The following is a 13427-nucleotide window of genomic DNA, read 5'->3' as shown; positions in this document are numbered from 1 at the left end:
ATTACTCACCTGGAATGCCTTTACTTCAGTCCCACAAGACTATTAACAAGTTTAATGTCTCGTGTTGAATTGTAATGCACACAGCGGCAGTAACAAAACCATTAGCAAATTGTTCACAATACTACGCGCTGAGTGCTGCCTTTTGTGTTTGGATAATGGGCTCCCTTGTAGGCTCTTTATATTGACTGATGTCTAATTTTGGCTGAAAAGAGCAAAGGCAGAAAACAATAGTCGGCATGCACTGTTTGAACCTGTGCTGAAACGTGTTATGAAAAATCCTGTACTCAGAGGAGCGATGTGAAAACGTCAGTAATAATTTATTAAGACAGGAAAGCAACATTCTACATTAAAAATCCCATATATGTCCAATGCTGAGGATAAATTGAGAAATTTAGAAAAGATCATTATGGCAATCATTTAGTGATTTGAAAGCAACTGTTATGGTCAAATTATGTATGAGTGAAAGTCTTGAATTGTTCCAGCACGTAGAGCTTTAAACCAATGACAGACACTATAAATGCCAGTCTAATCTCTGAAGGGTAAAACGGTATTAAATTAAATTAAGCTTTAGTATTAATTACTGTGTGCTCCTAGCTTCTTTAGTGTAGTTTGGATTTAAAAGTAAAAGTTAGCTAAGGACTTAAAATATAAAGAGTACAAAAAAATTTTGGTTGCTTGCTCAAAGACACAAAGTCATTCATTGTTTTCTTTCAGGCAGTTTAACGATTCACACACACGTGCACAAAACAGCCAACAAATGCTATTAATCACAAACCTACCATATCAGCCTGTGCAAGAAAATACACAATGTTAGCGACTGGAAGATGATACCACATACAAAATAGTTACTCAAACACACAATAGAGGAAAACCTAGAGTTGCATTTACCACATTTTTCTGTCAATCCAAAAAGCTGTGTGTCATCAAACTTGTTGATGACTGTTATATCAGTGAACAGACCTAGGATGCATATACAACAGCTGTCACGATGGATGTATTTCAAAACATCCCTGAGTTATTGTTCTTCTTTTGACAAGTGATGCTCATTTTCTGTATCCATAAATCTATATACTGCCAGTCTCTCCCTTAAAAGTGCTCTGTTTTTATTGACAGTATTTGATTTGTAGCTTCAACTCCTGCACCTGACATCTGAGAGAAGTTGTGAGCGAGCCTACACACTGTGGAATGTATTAACCACAATGTTTTTTCGCTTGTCATCCGGCATTACAAGCAAATAAATACAGAGCAAGAAAGGACTTCAAAAGACTATTTTTACCTTTGAGTATGAACCGGTCTTCCTCGAGAAAAACATGATCGAGAGCGGCCCATACCATTTGATCCCTGGCTGTGAAACACAGCACTAATTTCAGCTGCCAGCAGCAGTGGGTGCATCAGACAGATCACAAGTAAAAGCTATGGCAATGTGTAAATCACACAGAAGGAAAGCACAGCAGCTTTCATGGAGCATTTTACGCTGCTTCTAGGATAGCAAGCTTATTTCACATTTTAGGTTGGAGTGTACAAATATGAAATACTAGTCATGATATTGGACATACCTGCAATAATGACAATGAGTACTATGTTCACAGGAAAGTCTGCACATAAAAGACACAGAAGCCCATATAGATATAATCTATTGGTTTTAACCAATAAATTTGACCTTAGAACAGCAGTTTTTGGTCACAACTATCCGAGTGGAGACTAGAGGCTCCTCTGTGCACAGTCGACTAGCTAGCTACGCCTTTAATTACAGCGCCCTCCATAATTATTGGCACCCCTGGTTAAGAAGTGTTCTTTAGCTTCTAATACATTCATTTTTTTCCTAAATGATATAGGACCACAATGAAAAAAGAAGAAAATCCAACCTTTAATTCAAGTGCATTTATTCAGTGTGGAAAAAAAAAAAATCACACATTAAGAAATAATTCTTCTCCATCAAATTATGTGTGCCACAATTATTAGCACCACTGATGTTAAGACTTTGTACAACCCCCTTTTGCCAACAAAACAGCACCTAATTTTCTTCTATAATACATTTTTCTACAATTTTCACTGTGAGAGTATGCTTCTGCAATAAAATTGAGTTTATGTTAAGGCTTTTAACACATCTCAACCAGGGGTGCCAATAATTATGGAGGGTGCTGTATATTTTGCCTCAGAGATGCACATAATTCAGATGAAGACTAATCTTATTTTAAGTTGTATGGAAAAGTATTGTGTATGAGAAGAACAAAAGTGTAAGCAGCATTGTGTTTATTTAAATGTGAAAGTGTCATAAAAATGCTTTGCCCTATAATCAATAAAAAAATTGTGATCTCTACTTCCAGGTGTAGACCATCCCATATGTCACAGCTGCCCTTGCTGATCAGAGCCATTCTGCCTTCCAACTCTAATATTAATCCTCAGGACAGACTGCTGGTCACGGCGGATCAAGTCAGGAGGGAACTACAGAGACTCCATCATGGAAAGGCTTCAGGACCCAATGGCATCAGCCCCAGAGCTCTGCAGGTCTGTGCCAACCAGCTCTGTTGTGTGCTCCAGGAGCTGCTCAACCTGAACCCACATCTGGAGAGAGTCCCAAATTCTCCCTGCTGGGGTTCCAGTTCTTTAAAAAAGAAAGGAAAAAAAAAACACAACATGCCCTTCAATTCTCACTGACTTCAGCCTGGTGGCCTCTGACATCATGGAGAGGTTACCACTGACACCTCAGACCCCCGATGAGCTCCACATTTGACTTCTTACTGTTTTCCTACCAGCCCCACTGTGGTGTGAATGGTGCAGTCATCTTTATCCCACAGAGGGCTTCACTCCCATCTGGCCACACTGTAAGAACTATAACAACTTCTCCCATGCCTTCAACACATTCCAACCTGCACTGCAAAAAAGGAAGCTGGGAGAGATGCAGGTGTGTGTCCCTATGATATCGTGGATCACAGATTACCTGACAGTTTGTGAGGACTCAGAACTGTGTATCCGAGATAGTTGTGAGCAATCATCAATCCTCCTCTGGGGAAAGTTCTCTCTCTCATCGTGTTCAGACTCTACAGCACTGATTTCAAGTTCAATTCATGCCACATATAGATGCTGTTTGATGTATGTGCAGTTTGAGAATGGCTCTTGGTGAAGAGGAGGCCAAATAAAGGTAGGGAGTAAAGAGCTTTATAGAGAGGTGGAATAACTCATCTGCACATGAAGAGCAAGGCCAAGAGCTGGCTGTGGATAGAGGCTGCATCCACTTGTTTTATGCAACAATCAGCTGACAAACACTAAGGTTTTTTTATGAGAGGATATAGCTTCTGAGAAGTCTGAGGACCTTAAACATCTCCGGTACCCGTTACGTGTTATACCTGTCTTTAGTAGTGAATCCACACTGGAGTGTCTTGGGACCAGAGAACTAAGGTGAATGATGCCATTCAAGGGAACAAGTTCATCAGGAAGCCCAGCTTGTCCTTGCTTCTCCCTTGGACTCTCCAGAGGTGGTGGTGAACAGAAGAACACTGTCCAAACTGAGAACTATCATGCCACTCATCCCCTCGAAGACATGCTGGTCAGAAGGAAGACTTTGAGGCTGATGCAAGTCAGGTGCAATGAGGAGAGGTGCAGGAAGCCTGTTGTGCCATCAGTCAAAACAGAGTTGAATTCATCCATCGTGTGATGGAATAGCCCCACACTGACTGACTGTCCTGGTTGGTACACAGTGCAGCAGACTTCTATCTATCTATCTACCTACCTTCCTTGTATCTTTGCAGGGTGTGCTTTGCCCCTGCTTGCACCAACATAAGGGTTTTGCAAATTCAACCAATGTATGTCAATTTTAATGATTACACTTTGTTCTGCTCAGGTTAATTCCACCGTGGCTCCCTATTTTGCTTCTGTTTGTATTAAAACCAAATGTGTGCTTTCTGCCCAGCACTGGGCAAGCCGAAAAGCGAGTATTTGACATGCTGGGGTAACTGCCAGTGGGCAGCAGTTACTCACTCTCAGCTCACCATCGCTAATGATGCCAACGAGCACACACATGTGCAACAACACACACTGGTAGCGTGAGTGAGTGGGGAAAAGTAGAGACTTTACAGATAGGCAAGACACAAACATCAAAAGCTTCACTAGCAGCTGCAGTTGTCTTTGCAGTTCACATCAGTTGCGCCACACACATCATCTATTCCACAAACAGACATCAGACAGATCTACAGTTACACATTTTGGCTGTCGCTCAAATGGGAGCCCCCTTGTGCATACAAAAATTCAACTATCCAACTCTTATGAGTCTGTGTGACTGAGAGACTGAAGGAGATAAACTGACAAGCTCAACGACAGAGAGAGAGAAAAAGGAAATGTAGAGGAAGAAAAAGTGTAGCCAGTGAAATAAAAGAGAAAAAAGAGACGTTGCTCCTGCAAACACCTTATTACTCTGGCTTAATGTACTGTATAGTGTTATACTATTTTCCTTCGACACTGCCACCTCTGTGCCTATAAGCTGTAAGTGTTGGCGCTCAGGTAGACAGACATGGGGTGGGATAAGACACATGACTCTGTCAACACAACATATGACAGCATTATCCCAGGTAATGACGCATTACCAAGGCAACAGAAAGCAGAGAGCACAACGTTACGCGATGTAAATGATTTGGGCTCCTCTCTGACGGATCACACTTTGTTGCTCTATTTCTTGTACAGTCTCTTCTCCTACTAAATACCACTTTGTCACAAAACAGCTCACTCACCCATTCACCAACACACACATGCCTTCTGTTTCCCATTAGCACCGCTACAGATGTCTTCAAGTGTCTCCTGTTCGCAGCTCGCGAAAGGCCCCAGAAAGGTTTCAGGCTAATTCCATCCATTAATTTGCTGTTACATAAAGCCCAACTTTACACGTCAGCCTCGAGTGCCTCTTATCAACTGAGAGAACAGCCTCGCCCTGCCCCCGCCTGTAATGGGTGGGGGCCAAAGAGAGAGGCAGATTCTCATCAGCGCAGTTAACGCGAAGCAAGTTAGAGAGGATAATTTAATGTTAATTAGCATCTTGTCTATAGGGGGTAAGAAAAGGAAGGGAAAAAGAAACTGGGGAGACGGAGAGAGCAAGAGAGATGCCTGAGGACCTGAGTGATAGTTCTCCTTTCTCTTGTCTTTCAGTATATTAGCTCTTGTTCTCTCTCAGCCCCTCACTTGCTTCTTGCCTTGAGTGCTTTCACAAATTAATGACACTGTAACCAGAACATTAGTCGGGTAATGAAAAATGTGGCACAATTGGGCAGCGCATGGGCACAATAGACTAATAAAAAGGAATAATACATGAAATATATACAGATGTTAAAGTTAATAACGACATAATCCCAAATAGTGACAATCCAAAGACATGGCCCCTGTTGAGTATATTCTAATATTCCATTGTATTAGCAGCAAAACCTATATATAAAAAAATAAAATGCGAAATTCAGCTGACAAACGCCACAAAGTGGAGGATTCAGCAGCATTCATTGCAGATTAGTTAGTGATTGCATATCTACAGATACTTCATAGTTCAGCTGGATGTAAGCTCACCTCGTTCTCATTTCACAGCAGCGTACCATTGTCGGTACCTGTTGTTATTGCCGGCACAAGAGCTTAAGACTGAAAGCGAGAGAGACTGAGAAAAAGCAATTGTCTGCCACTGCTGTACTTGTAAAGGTTAATGATGAACATCAAAAACCACAAACGGGAGAAAAAAATAAACAAGTGGTTAACCAGAGCTGCAGAACACAGTCATTAGGGTGTAATGCAAGACCTGGGAGGATGTGTGTGTGTGTGGAATATTACAGCGGTTGGCTTGCTGTTACTTGTGAGGCAATAATTGAGACCAGAAGTGCCAAAGGAATGGACTGTAACAACGCCATGCATACACACAGCCTCATTATCCTGAACCACGCTCATCTCTCATCTCCAGCCACCCCTGTTCCTTTCTCGCCTCCTCCCGAGTCCCTGACCAGCTCCTTGTTTGTCTCTAATACACTTTTTACACCAAAGACCAATTTCTGCACTGTCTCTGTGCAAAGTTGATACAGGTGGGACTTGGCATCAGAATTCATGAGCAGTGATTTGCCCAAGTCAAGCCATTTACAGAAGCATCTGCAGTGTGTTATGTTAAATTTAGTCAGGCACTTTTTCATGTGCTTGTCAAAACCTGGTATCAAGATCAGTAGCCTGTTTCTGGCCACAGAACAGTCCTTTTCCTTGATATACGTGTGCAGACAGAGCAGGAGAGACATCTGTCCCCTTTTTTTCTTTTCAGTGTTCTCCTTTTAGTTTCCTTACTGTGCAAACATTTCCCCTTTCCAACTACACAGTTTATATAGCTGCTTTATCATCTACTTTCCCTCCGTTTTAGCCAATAAATATGCTAATAATACAACATTTATAATGTGATAAAATCCTTTATAATGATAGCGTTTTGCTGCCAGCTTGGCTGAAGACGAAGCCAATGCTCCTTCGTATAAGCACAAAATGTGTGTGCATCGGTGTAGCCTGTAAACCGTGCACGACATTGGACATTTCTGTCTTACCAAACCACAGTTCACCGAATAAATGAGCTCACTTATTTGACTGAAAAGTTTCTCTGTTCATTAGCCTGAATGCTATAAATGTTTCTATCAATCGCTTCAGGCAAGTCTGAGAAATAAAGAGGGATACAACATGTGCTTTCACAAATTAACAAAAGCCTCAGAGTCGATGTGTTGGTGGGTGTTGTGTGCACAAATTTGGCAGTGAGAGGAAGATAAAGTGGAGCGTCAGTAGATCGAATGAGGAAACATTTTATATATGTTTAGATTTGTGTTTCTGCTTGGCTGGAACTTGTTTGAGAGACTTCAGCAGTTTCATCATAAAACTTCAGTGTATGATATAAACGGTGACCGTAATTGTTCCCTCACTTTAACCAAGAGGTAACTGATGTCCCAGATGTTTCCAAGACTAAACCTGACCAAATCTTAACAGAACACGTATTATGTGGACATACTACATATTTCTTTGTTGTTAGTGCTCTTGTGAAAGTCCTCCAGTTGTTATTATCTTCTATAAATAGTAACCAGAATCCTTACCTAACCTTAACAAAGTGCTTTCAGGTGCACAATAGGACTGTGCAGCGACAATGGAATTAACAAATCAGAAAGACGGCAGTTAGAGATATACATTATTCAGTGCGTCTGACCCTGAATTTAAACTGTTGTGGCAATGGTTTTACAAATGCTTTTAATGGCATCCCATGTGGTAATGCGCCATTACACGATGTAAATCTTTTACACGTGAACATTGAGCTACCACTTGACTTAAAGAAATTATATCACAAATCCAGTCACAATGGAAAATCTCTCAGGCAAATTACAATCATATTTTCCCCAAACCATTCAGCCCTAGTTTCAGTTTCAGTAACCATGAACTTTCTCCAACTTTTGCTACCTTACAGTGACCTTAGTTGCCCTCGCAGAGATTATAGTAAGCAGGGAAGCTAAAAACCTTGAACATTAAAAAAAGGCTACAGAACATACTCTTCTTGTTTCACAGAATCAACATTCTTGTGGTGCAATATGGTGGTTCTTATCAGATGTCTGAGCCAGTGGGTGTAGCTTACTGGCTTTAAACGAGTTGCTTATACACTGTATACAGAGCAGAAGTGTTGCTGAGGTCTGTATTGGGCCACTTCAGAGGGTTACTAGAACACCAGTAATTTTCACAAAGGAGCAAAGGTGGCGGAGGAACACAAAGACGGAATAAAATTGCTTTTTACATGCGACATTGTTGACCTTTCAAGGCAACTGTCCTCTGACACTATGAAAATGTTAGAATAAGCCTCATCCAGACTCCTCTGCAGCCATGAGTGTGTGTGGGGGTGTGTGTGTAGATGTGTGTGTGTGCGTCCGAGAGAATGGCAGATGTGTGCTTTTATCTGTGTCTGCATCAGCAGTGGGGCTTGTTTGTGCAGGCCTTGTGCTATTGGTTGTTTACAGGTTGTTTACGGTGAAAGGAATGATGCTAAATCATTAGTGAAGGGTGCTAATTCTCCTCTAAAAGCTGTGATTCAAACACTAATGGAAATAGTGCTCAACAGAGTGAGAAGGGAGACAGGGACAGATAGATGGCAAAAGAGGCGATTTAAAAAGGGAGGAAGAAAATAATGCGAGGTAAAATTGGAGGTGAAGAGTAGGAGAAAGGAAGAAAAAAGTGGAGACTCGAGATAGTAAATTGGATGAGGGAGAACAAAGAGAGAATAGGTGAGATAAGTGTGGTGAGAGAGAGAGAATAGATGGATATAAATTGATAAATGTGGATGCAGAAGAATGTAGGAAGTAGAGGAAGAAATGGAAGAAAAGATAAGAAGGTAGTAAAGAAAAAAGATATACTGGTTCTATGTATCTAAGTTGTGCTTTTGTGTGTGTGTGTGTGTGTGTGTGTGTGTGTGTGTGTGTGTGTGTTGCCGCACACATCAACATCAAGCTAACCCATTATTATATCCACACATCCTGTGGTTGAGTGAAAGCTGCACAGAAAGTGTTCTGCAGGCACTGGATGTGTTGAGAGAAAGGAAATAAAAAAATGATTTAAGGACAGAACAGGTGAGTGAGGTGAGAAAGGGGTCACACAATTAGGACAATTACTGACCAAGTTTCAAATTAAGGGTGTCACCGGTGGCAGGATATAATTCCCATTTAACGGTTGGTTTAGCTCCAAAATGCCAGCCCCGGTCTAATAGATGAGATCTGGATGGGAAGAAAGTGCAAGTGGAAGAGCAGCCAGTGTGTACAGCCAGGCGTGCATGTGCGCTTGTGGTTCGCAGTGGAAATGCTGTTGACAGTGTAATTTGATGAAAGCTGACAGCTAATTTATGAAGCATATTTTTGGGTAAATGATTTTTCCTGGTCCTACTTTCTCTGTCATTCTAGACTGGTAATTGGATTTCCCTAACTTGCAAGGTAGTGAATTAGGAGTAAACTAGTTAATGAAGGACTGACTGGCTGTATGTGTGTGGCTGCAGGAGGCGTATGCATGCGTGTTCCCACAACAGCATTTTAAGCTTGAGAGAAAAAAAGAGAATATTAACAGAGCGTGGGTATTTGTGTGTGTGTGTCTCTTGCACACACTATATTTGTAGATGTAGGTGCCATCTCTGAGTGCAGAGGAAGTTAATTGCAAAGTTTTGGTCTGCTGCACTAATGCCCAACTATTACTAACTACCTTTTTGCTTTATTCCTACTCAGTCAATCAAGGACCGTGGACACAAATATAAGCACAAACACACACATGCATACATCAAAGAAACCCTCCATCCTCTATTCTTGTCTCATCGTCTTTCTATCGCTCACTTTAATTGCAAGGAGTGTTTTGTCTTTATGAAGTTATTCCCTAAGGTAGGTCATAGCGTGCCTCTGTGTGTGCATTAGTGTGTGCTGGTTGGAAGAAAAAGACAGAAATGCAAAATGGAAAGCGCTTCTGACAATGGCAGCAAGCTTGTTATTCTCATAGTGAAGAACCCCTTCCTCTGTGAATATGCACACACATGCACAGATGCTTTCCTCAAACAAGATATTAGACCAAATACCATTAGAGACTGACCAGAACAAAAGCAATATGTGCTGCATTTGTGTCCAGTGTCAAAACCAGTGGCAGTTTAACAGGTGTGAGTCATCTCCTCCGCAGCATGCAAACTGCTTTAACGCCCTGTTTAAGCTCGACTAAACCGAGCCATAACACAAATCAAATGTATCTAATCCAGGGCAAACCTTACTCAGCCCAACCATTCCACAAGCCAGCCTAACTAATCCAAATCAAACCGACACAAAACCCTACCAGGCCCTGCTCAAGCACACCACAGCCAAACTGACTGAGTCCAAACAAATCTAATGCAAATGAATGTAATCCAAGTTAATCTACTCAGAATGAGCAAAGCCAGGACACGACTCATTTCCAGTGGGCTGTTTCAGTTCTGTGTAGTTCTAGGGCTGAAGGCAACAGTTCAAACATACAGATGGGGGAAATCAATGCAGGGCGTCTTGCTAAGGTGTTGGACCACAACAAGGCACCAAAGCAGCTAGAAAACACCTTGGAGTAGCTTCTGCAAGAGTATGGGAATCAGCTACTTTTAATGATGTTGGCACTATCTGACATGGTGGTCCAAAATCTCAAACAGGTGCCCAGGTACAGATCTGGTAAAAGCCGCAATTATAAAATTCCCATGACTTTAACACTCGTCAAGCCATTAGGTAACCTCTGAGGCAAACCTGTCCTTTCTTTTTGCATCTCCACTTATTTATTCGGACTTTTCCCACAATTTGTCTTCCATCTGCAGTCTCCTCACACAGAAGGAGACAGGAGGACTCCGTTTTGTTGTCGTTATGATTTTCCCGTCAAATTCTGACTATGTGGCAAAAAAGCAAACTTTCCATCTTTGTCAGCGCCGTCTACTAATGTTTGAGGCAGTGGTGAATAAAGATGCCATCCTCAGCCTTTACCTGGAGTGTTGAGCAGTCTGGACATGCGACAGCTGTAGGCGATTTTCTGCTCACAGTTTTCTGCACTGGTGGTGATGGCTGTCACCTGGAAACACAAGCACGGATATGTATTTTCATTTTATCTTATTCAACCAGACAGGTCAATTTCATGTAAGAACAAATTATTGAGCTGCAAAATGAAAGAAAGTGCACAGTAAAGTTATTTTAATTTGGCTTCCTGTGACTTTCAGAAGCTGAAAATGGAACAAGTGATCCATACAAATTATGGGGGAACATAATTACAGGAAGGATATGCTACTCAAACCGTGTCATCTCATAGAACACAGTGGCCTGGCACATACTGCAGGTGAAAACTGCTGTCACTCCTCAATGGGGTGTTGAAACCTGTAAAGTTCACACACAGTTTGCTTTTGACTGAGAGTGACAACTGCAATCTATAACCACTCACCAGAAAGATTAAGGTATCGACTTTTGAGTGTGAAGGAGCACACTCAGGTAGTCGGAGCTGGATATAGCAGAACCGCAGCGGCAGGAGGTTAAACTCTCGTTACATTGGTTTATCACTGTGCATTTGAAAGAATAAAGACTGAGGTGGACTTTAAGTTGAATTACCCTACAGTCAGAAACATTGTGCAGAATGCTGCTGTTGGCACAGGTTTGCCAAAAGAGACAATTAATTTGGTTTGTAACATAAATGCTGCTGTGGTTATAGATTGAGGGATTGAGGTTCAGCAGATTCTCAAGAACCTTCAGTTAGCTTCAGAAAAGCTTGAAGCCTCTCTTCGGTTATTGATTAAACCCATAAAAACTCATCTTCTGTGTATTACAATTACACATTTAGATTTTATTCCCATTAAAATAACCCCTCTCCTGCCTTAGAATGACTTAGATATAACTCTACACCATTGTTTCCTTGAGAACGTAAAAATTCTATGAACTCTCGGCCTCTTTCTGCACCAACCCATGGCTACTAACTCCAGCACACCAGCTCACCTTTAACTGTATGAACAAACAATGGCATGTTATAATATTACAAGATAACAGCCACATGCATCAGAACCAGAAAATGATCTGAAGAAGAATAATGACAGAGTTGAAATGATTGGTTCTATGCTGCATTATCACGATGGAATTGCTCAGCCGTGGTGCTGTCTCCCTATTTTGCTCATTATGTGTCTCCCAGCAGATGAACAACACCATATGGACTTGTGAACAAGATAAAAAATAACCAAGATTTTCACTGGATGGACCCTTTATCTTAAATTAACAAACCCCCACAGCTCTGCTAGCTCAAACCAGTTGCTACTAATACATTTGCCAATAGAAAATGTTAAATGATTCGTAGCAAAGATTGAACTCCACAGCACAGATTGACTTATAAAACAGTTTGGCCGCAGCGTTGTACCGTGGCAAAACTAACAGATTCAGAACTGACTTCTGACTCGTCTTACTTTTCGCTCTGCAGGGTTTTAGCAAGTACAAAGTGAGGTGTGAGTGTGTAAGTGAAAGGCAGACATCCTCTCAGATACCTGTGATTGTTTGAATAGCACATTTTATATTAAAACAGTAAAGACGCAATTTAATGGAGCTCAGACGCCGTTAAATTAAAAATGTAGATGCAAATAATTATCAGTGCTTGATTTTATACCTGGTTAACCTTTTATTTACAGAGGTGTCAAAAATTCATGCATGGGTGCTGCCATTGTCCTTTTTGAATTACTGTGAGTGTGTTACTGGGTGAGTGGGAAAAACAAAGGCACTTGTTCAGAAAACCACTGAGAAGGAAACCTATCGCAGCAGAAAGTGGTGCCACAATGGTGAAGTTAGATTTCGTGGGGAAAAAGCTAAAAGATTCAAGATTCAAGGCCCCTGAAATGTAGGAATTTATCATATGAAACAAAGTATATTAACTGTATTGGCTGAGTGTTTTATGTCAATATTAAATTCTATTTAATAATTCAATTAACCCTCCGTACGACAAACACTTTTTGGATGTTTTTGCTTATGAAATATTTTGAGTCACTGTTGTCCTGCATCCCTCTGGAATCAGAACAAACATGGCTCGAAGGAAAAAGAAATAAAAAAAATGGCTTTTGTGTAGTTTAAAAATTGAATATAACTGAAATAACTGAATTCCCCTTCAGGGATGAATAAAGTGATTCCATTCTATTCTATGCTATTCTAATGAAGTAAAAAAAAGCCTTAAATCATAAAAAAGAAACCATTAAAGTTACATTTATTTAGTTATTTTTTTATACAAATGTTAAAAACCTGGAATCTACATGTGCAACATCATAGATATTTTACTAAAAACAGCCTGCAGTTCAGCCCAGTTCAGCCAAAAGTTCCCAGAATTTTTGCTACAAGACTGTTGGCCATGACAAAATCCCTAATGGCTTCACAGTCGTGCCAAAGACACAGAATTTTTTGATTTCTTTAAATAAAATCTAATCAATCAAATTATTTATTTCATGGATTAAATGATGTTAATTTACTCAGGCTGATATTTGGTCATGTTCTAAAACGGACTGGCACGTCACAGTAATCTAAGGACTGTTGGAAAGGTGAAAATTTAACCATTCTACCGCATTTTAGAGTTACTAACTCTCACAAATGGTGCAATTTTTTAACGTGAACACACTTTGAAACCCAACACCTTCTTCAGGGGTCAGAGGGTTCAGCTGTCTGTGAAATATGATCATTTTAATTTAATTTCACTCCTCATGCTCTTCTTACTTGCAAGGTGTGGATATGGAGTCTCAGGATGAAACCAATGGTCTGATGGTTACAATTCTAATAAATCAAATTTCCAGACCAAGAAACAGATTGTTTCAACACTGCTGTGCCCTCATCAGAGCTTCAGGCAAAGACATGAGAGAAACAGATATGTTCAGTATACAGCAAGGCTTGAAATCTGTTCAATAATAGATTATCAATGACAAATAC

The 13427-nt window shown here is 40.7% G+C and overlaps 1 protein-coding gene across 1 annotated transcript in view; it reads right to left on the bottom strand.

Annotated features, from left to right (window-relative positions):
• Window positions 1–13427, bottom strand: part of cntnap2a (contactin associated protein 2a) — a 372045-nt gene that overhangs the window by 116401 nt on the left and 242217 nt on the right. Inside the window, exon 15 of the mRNA XM_051940310.1 lies at window positions 10482–10566. Coding sequence (XP_051796270.1) covers window positions 10482–10566 — 85 coding nt within the window. The remainder of the gene's footprint in view (window positions 1–10481; window positions 10567–13427) is intronic.

The sequence above is a fragment of the Acanthochromis polyacanthus genome, chromosome 20 (assembly GCF_021347895.1).
Source record: "Acanthochromis polyacanthus isolate Apoly-LR-REF ecotype Palm Island chromosome 20, KAUST_Apoly_ChrSc, whole genome shotgun sequence".
NCBI classification, from domain to species: Eukaryota; Metazoa; Chordata; class Actinopteri; family Pomacentridae; genus Acanthochromis; species Acanthochromis polyacanthus.
Note: the sequence above shows the minus strand (reverse complement) of the source record. Positions and strands in the feature narration are given on the sequence as shown.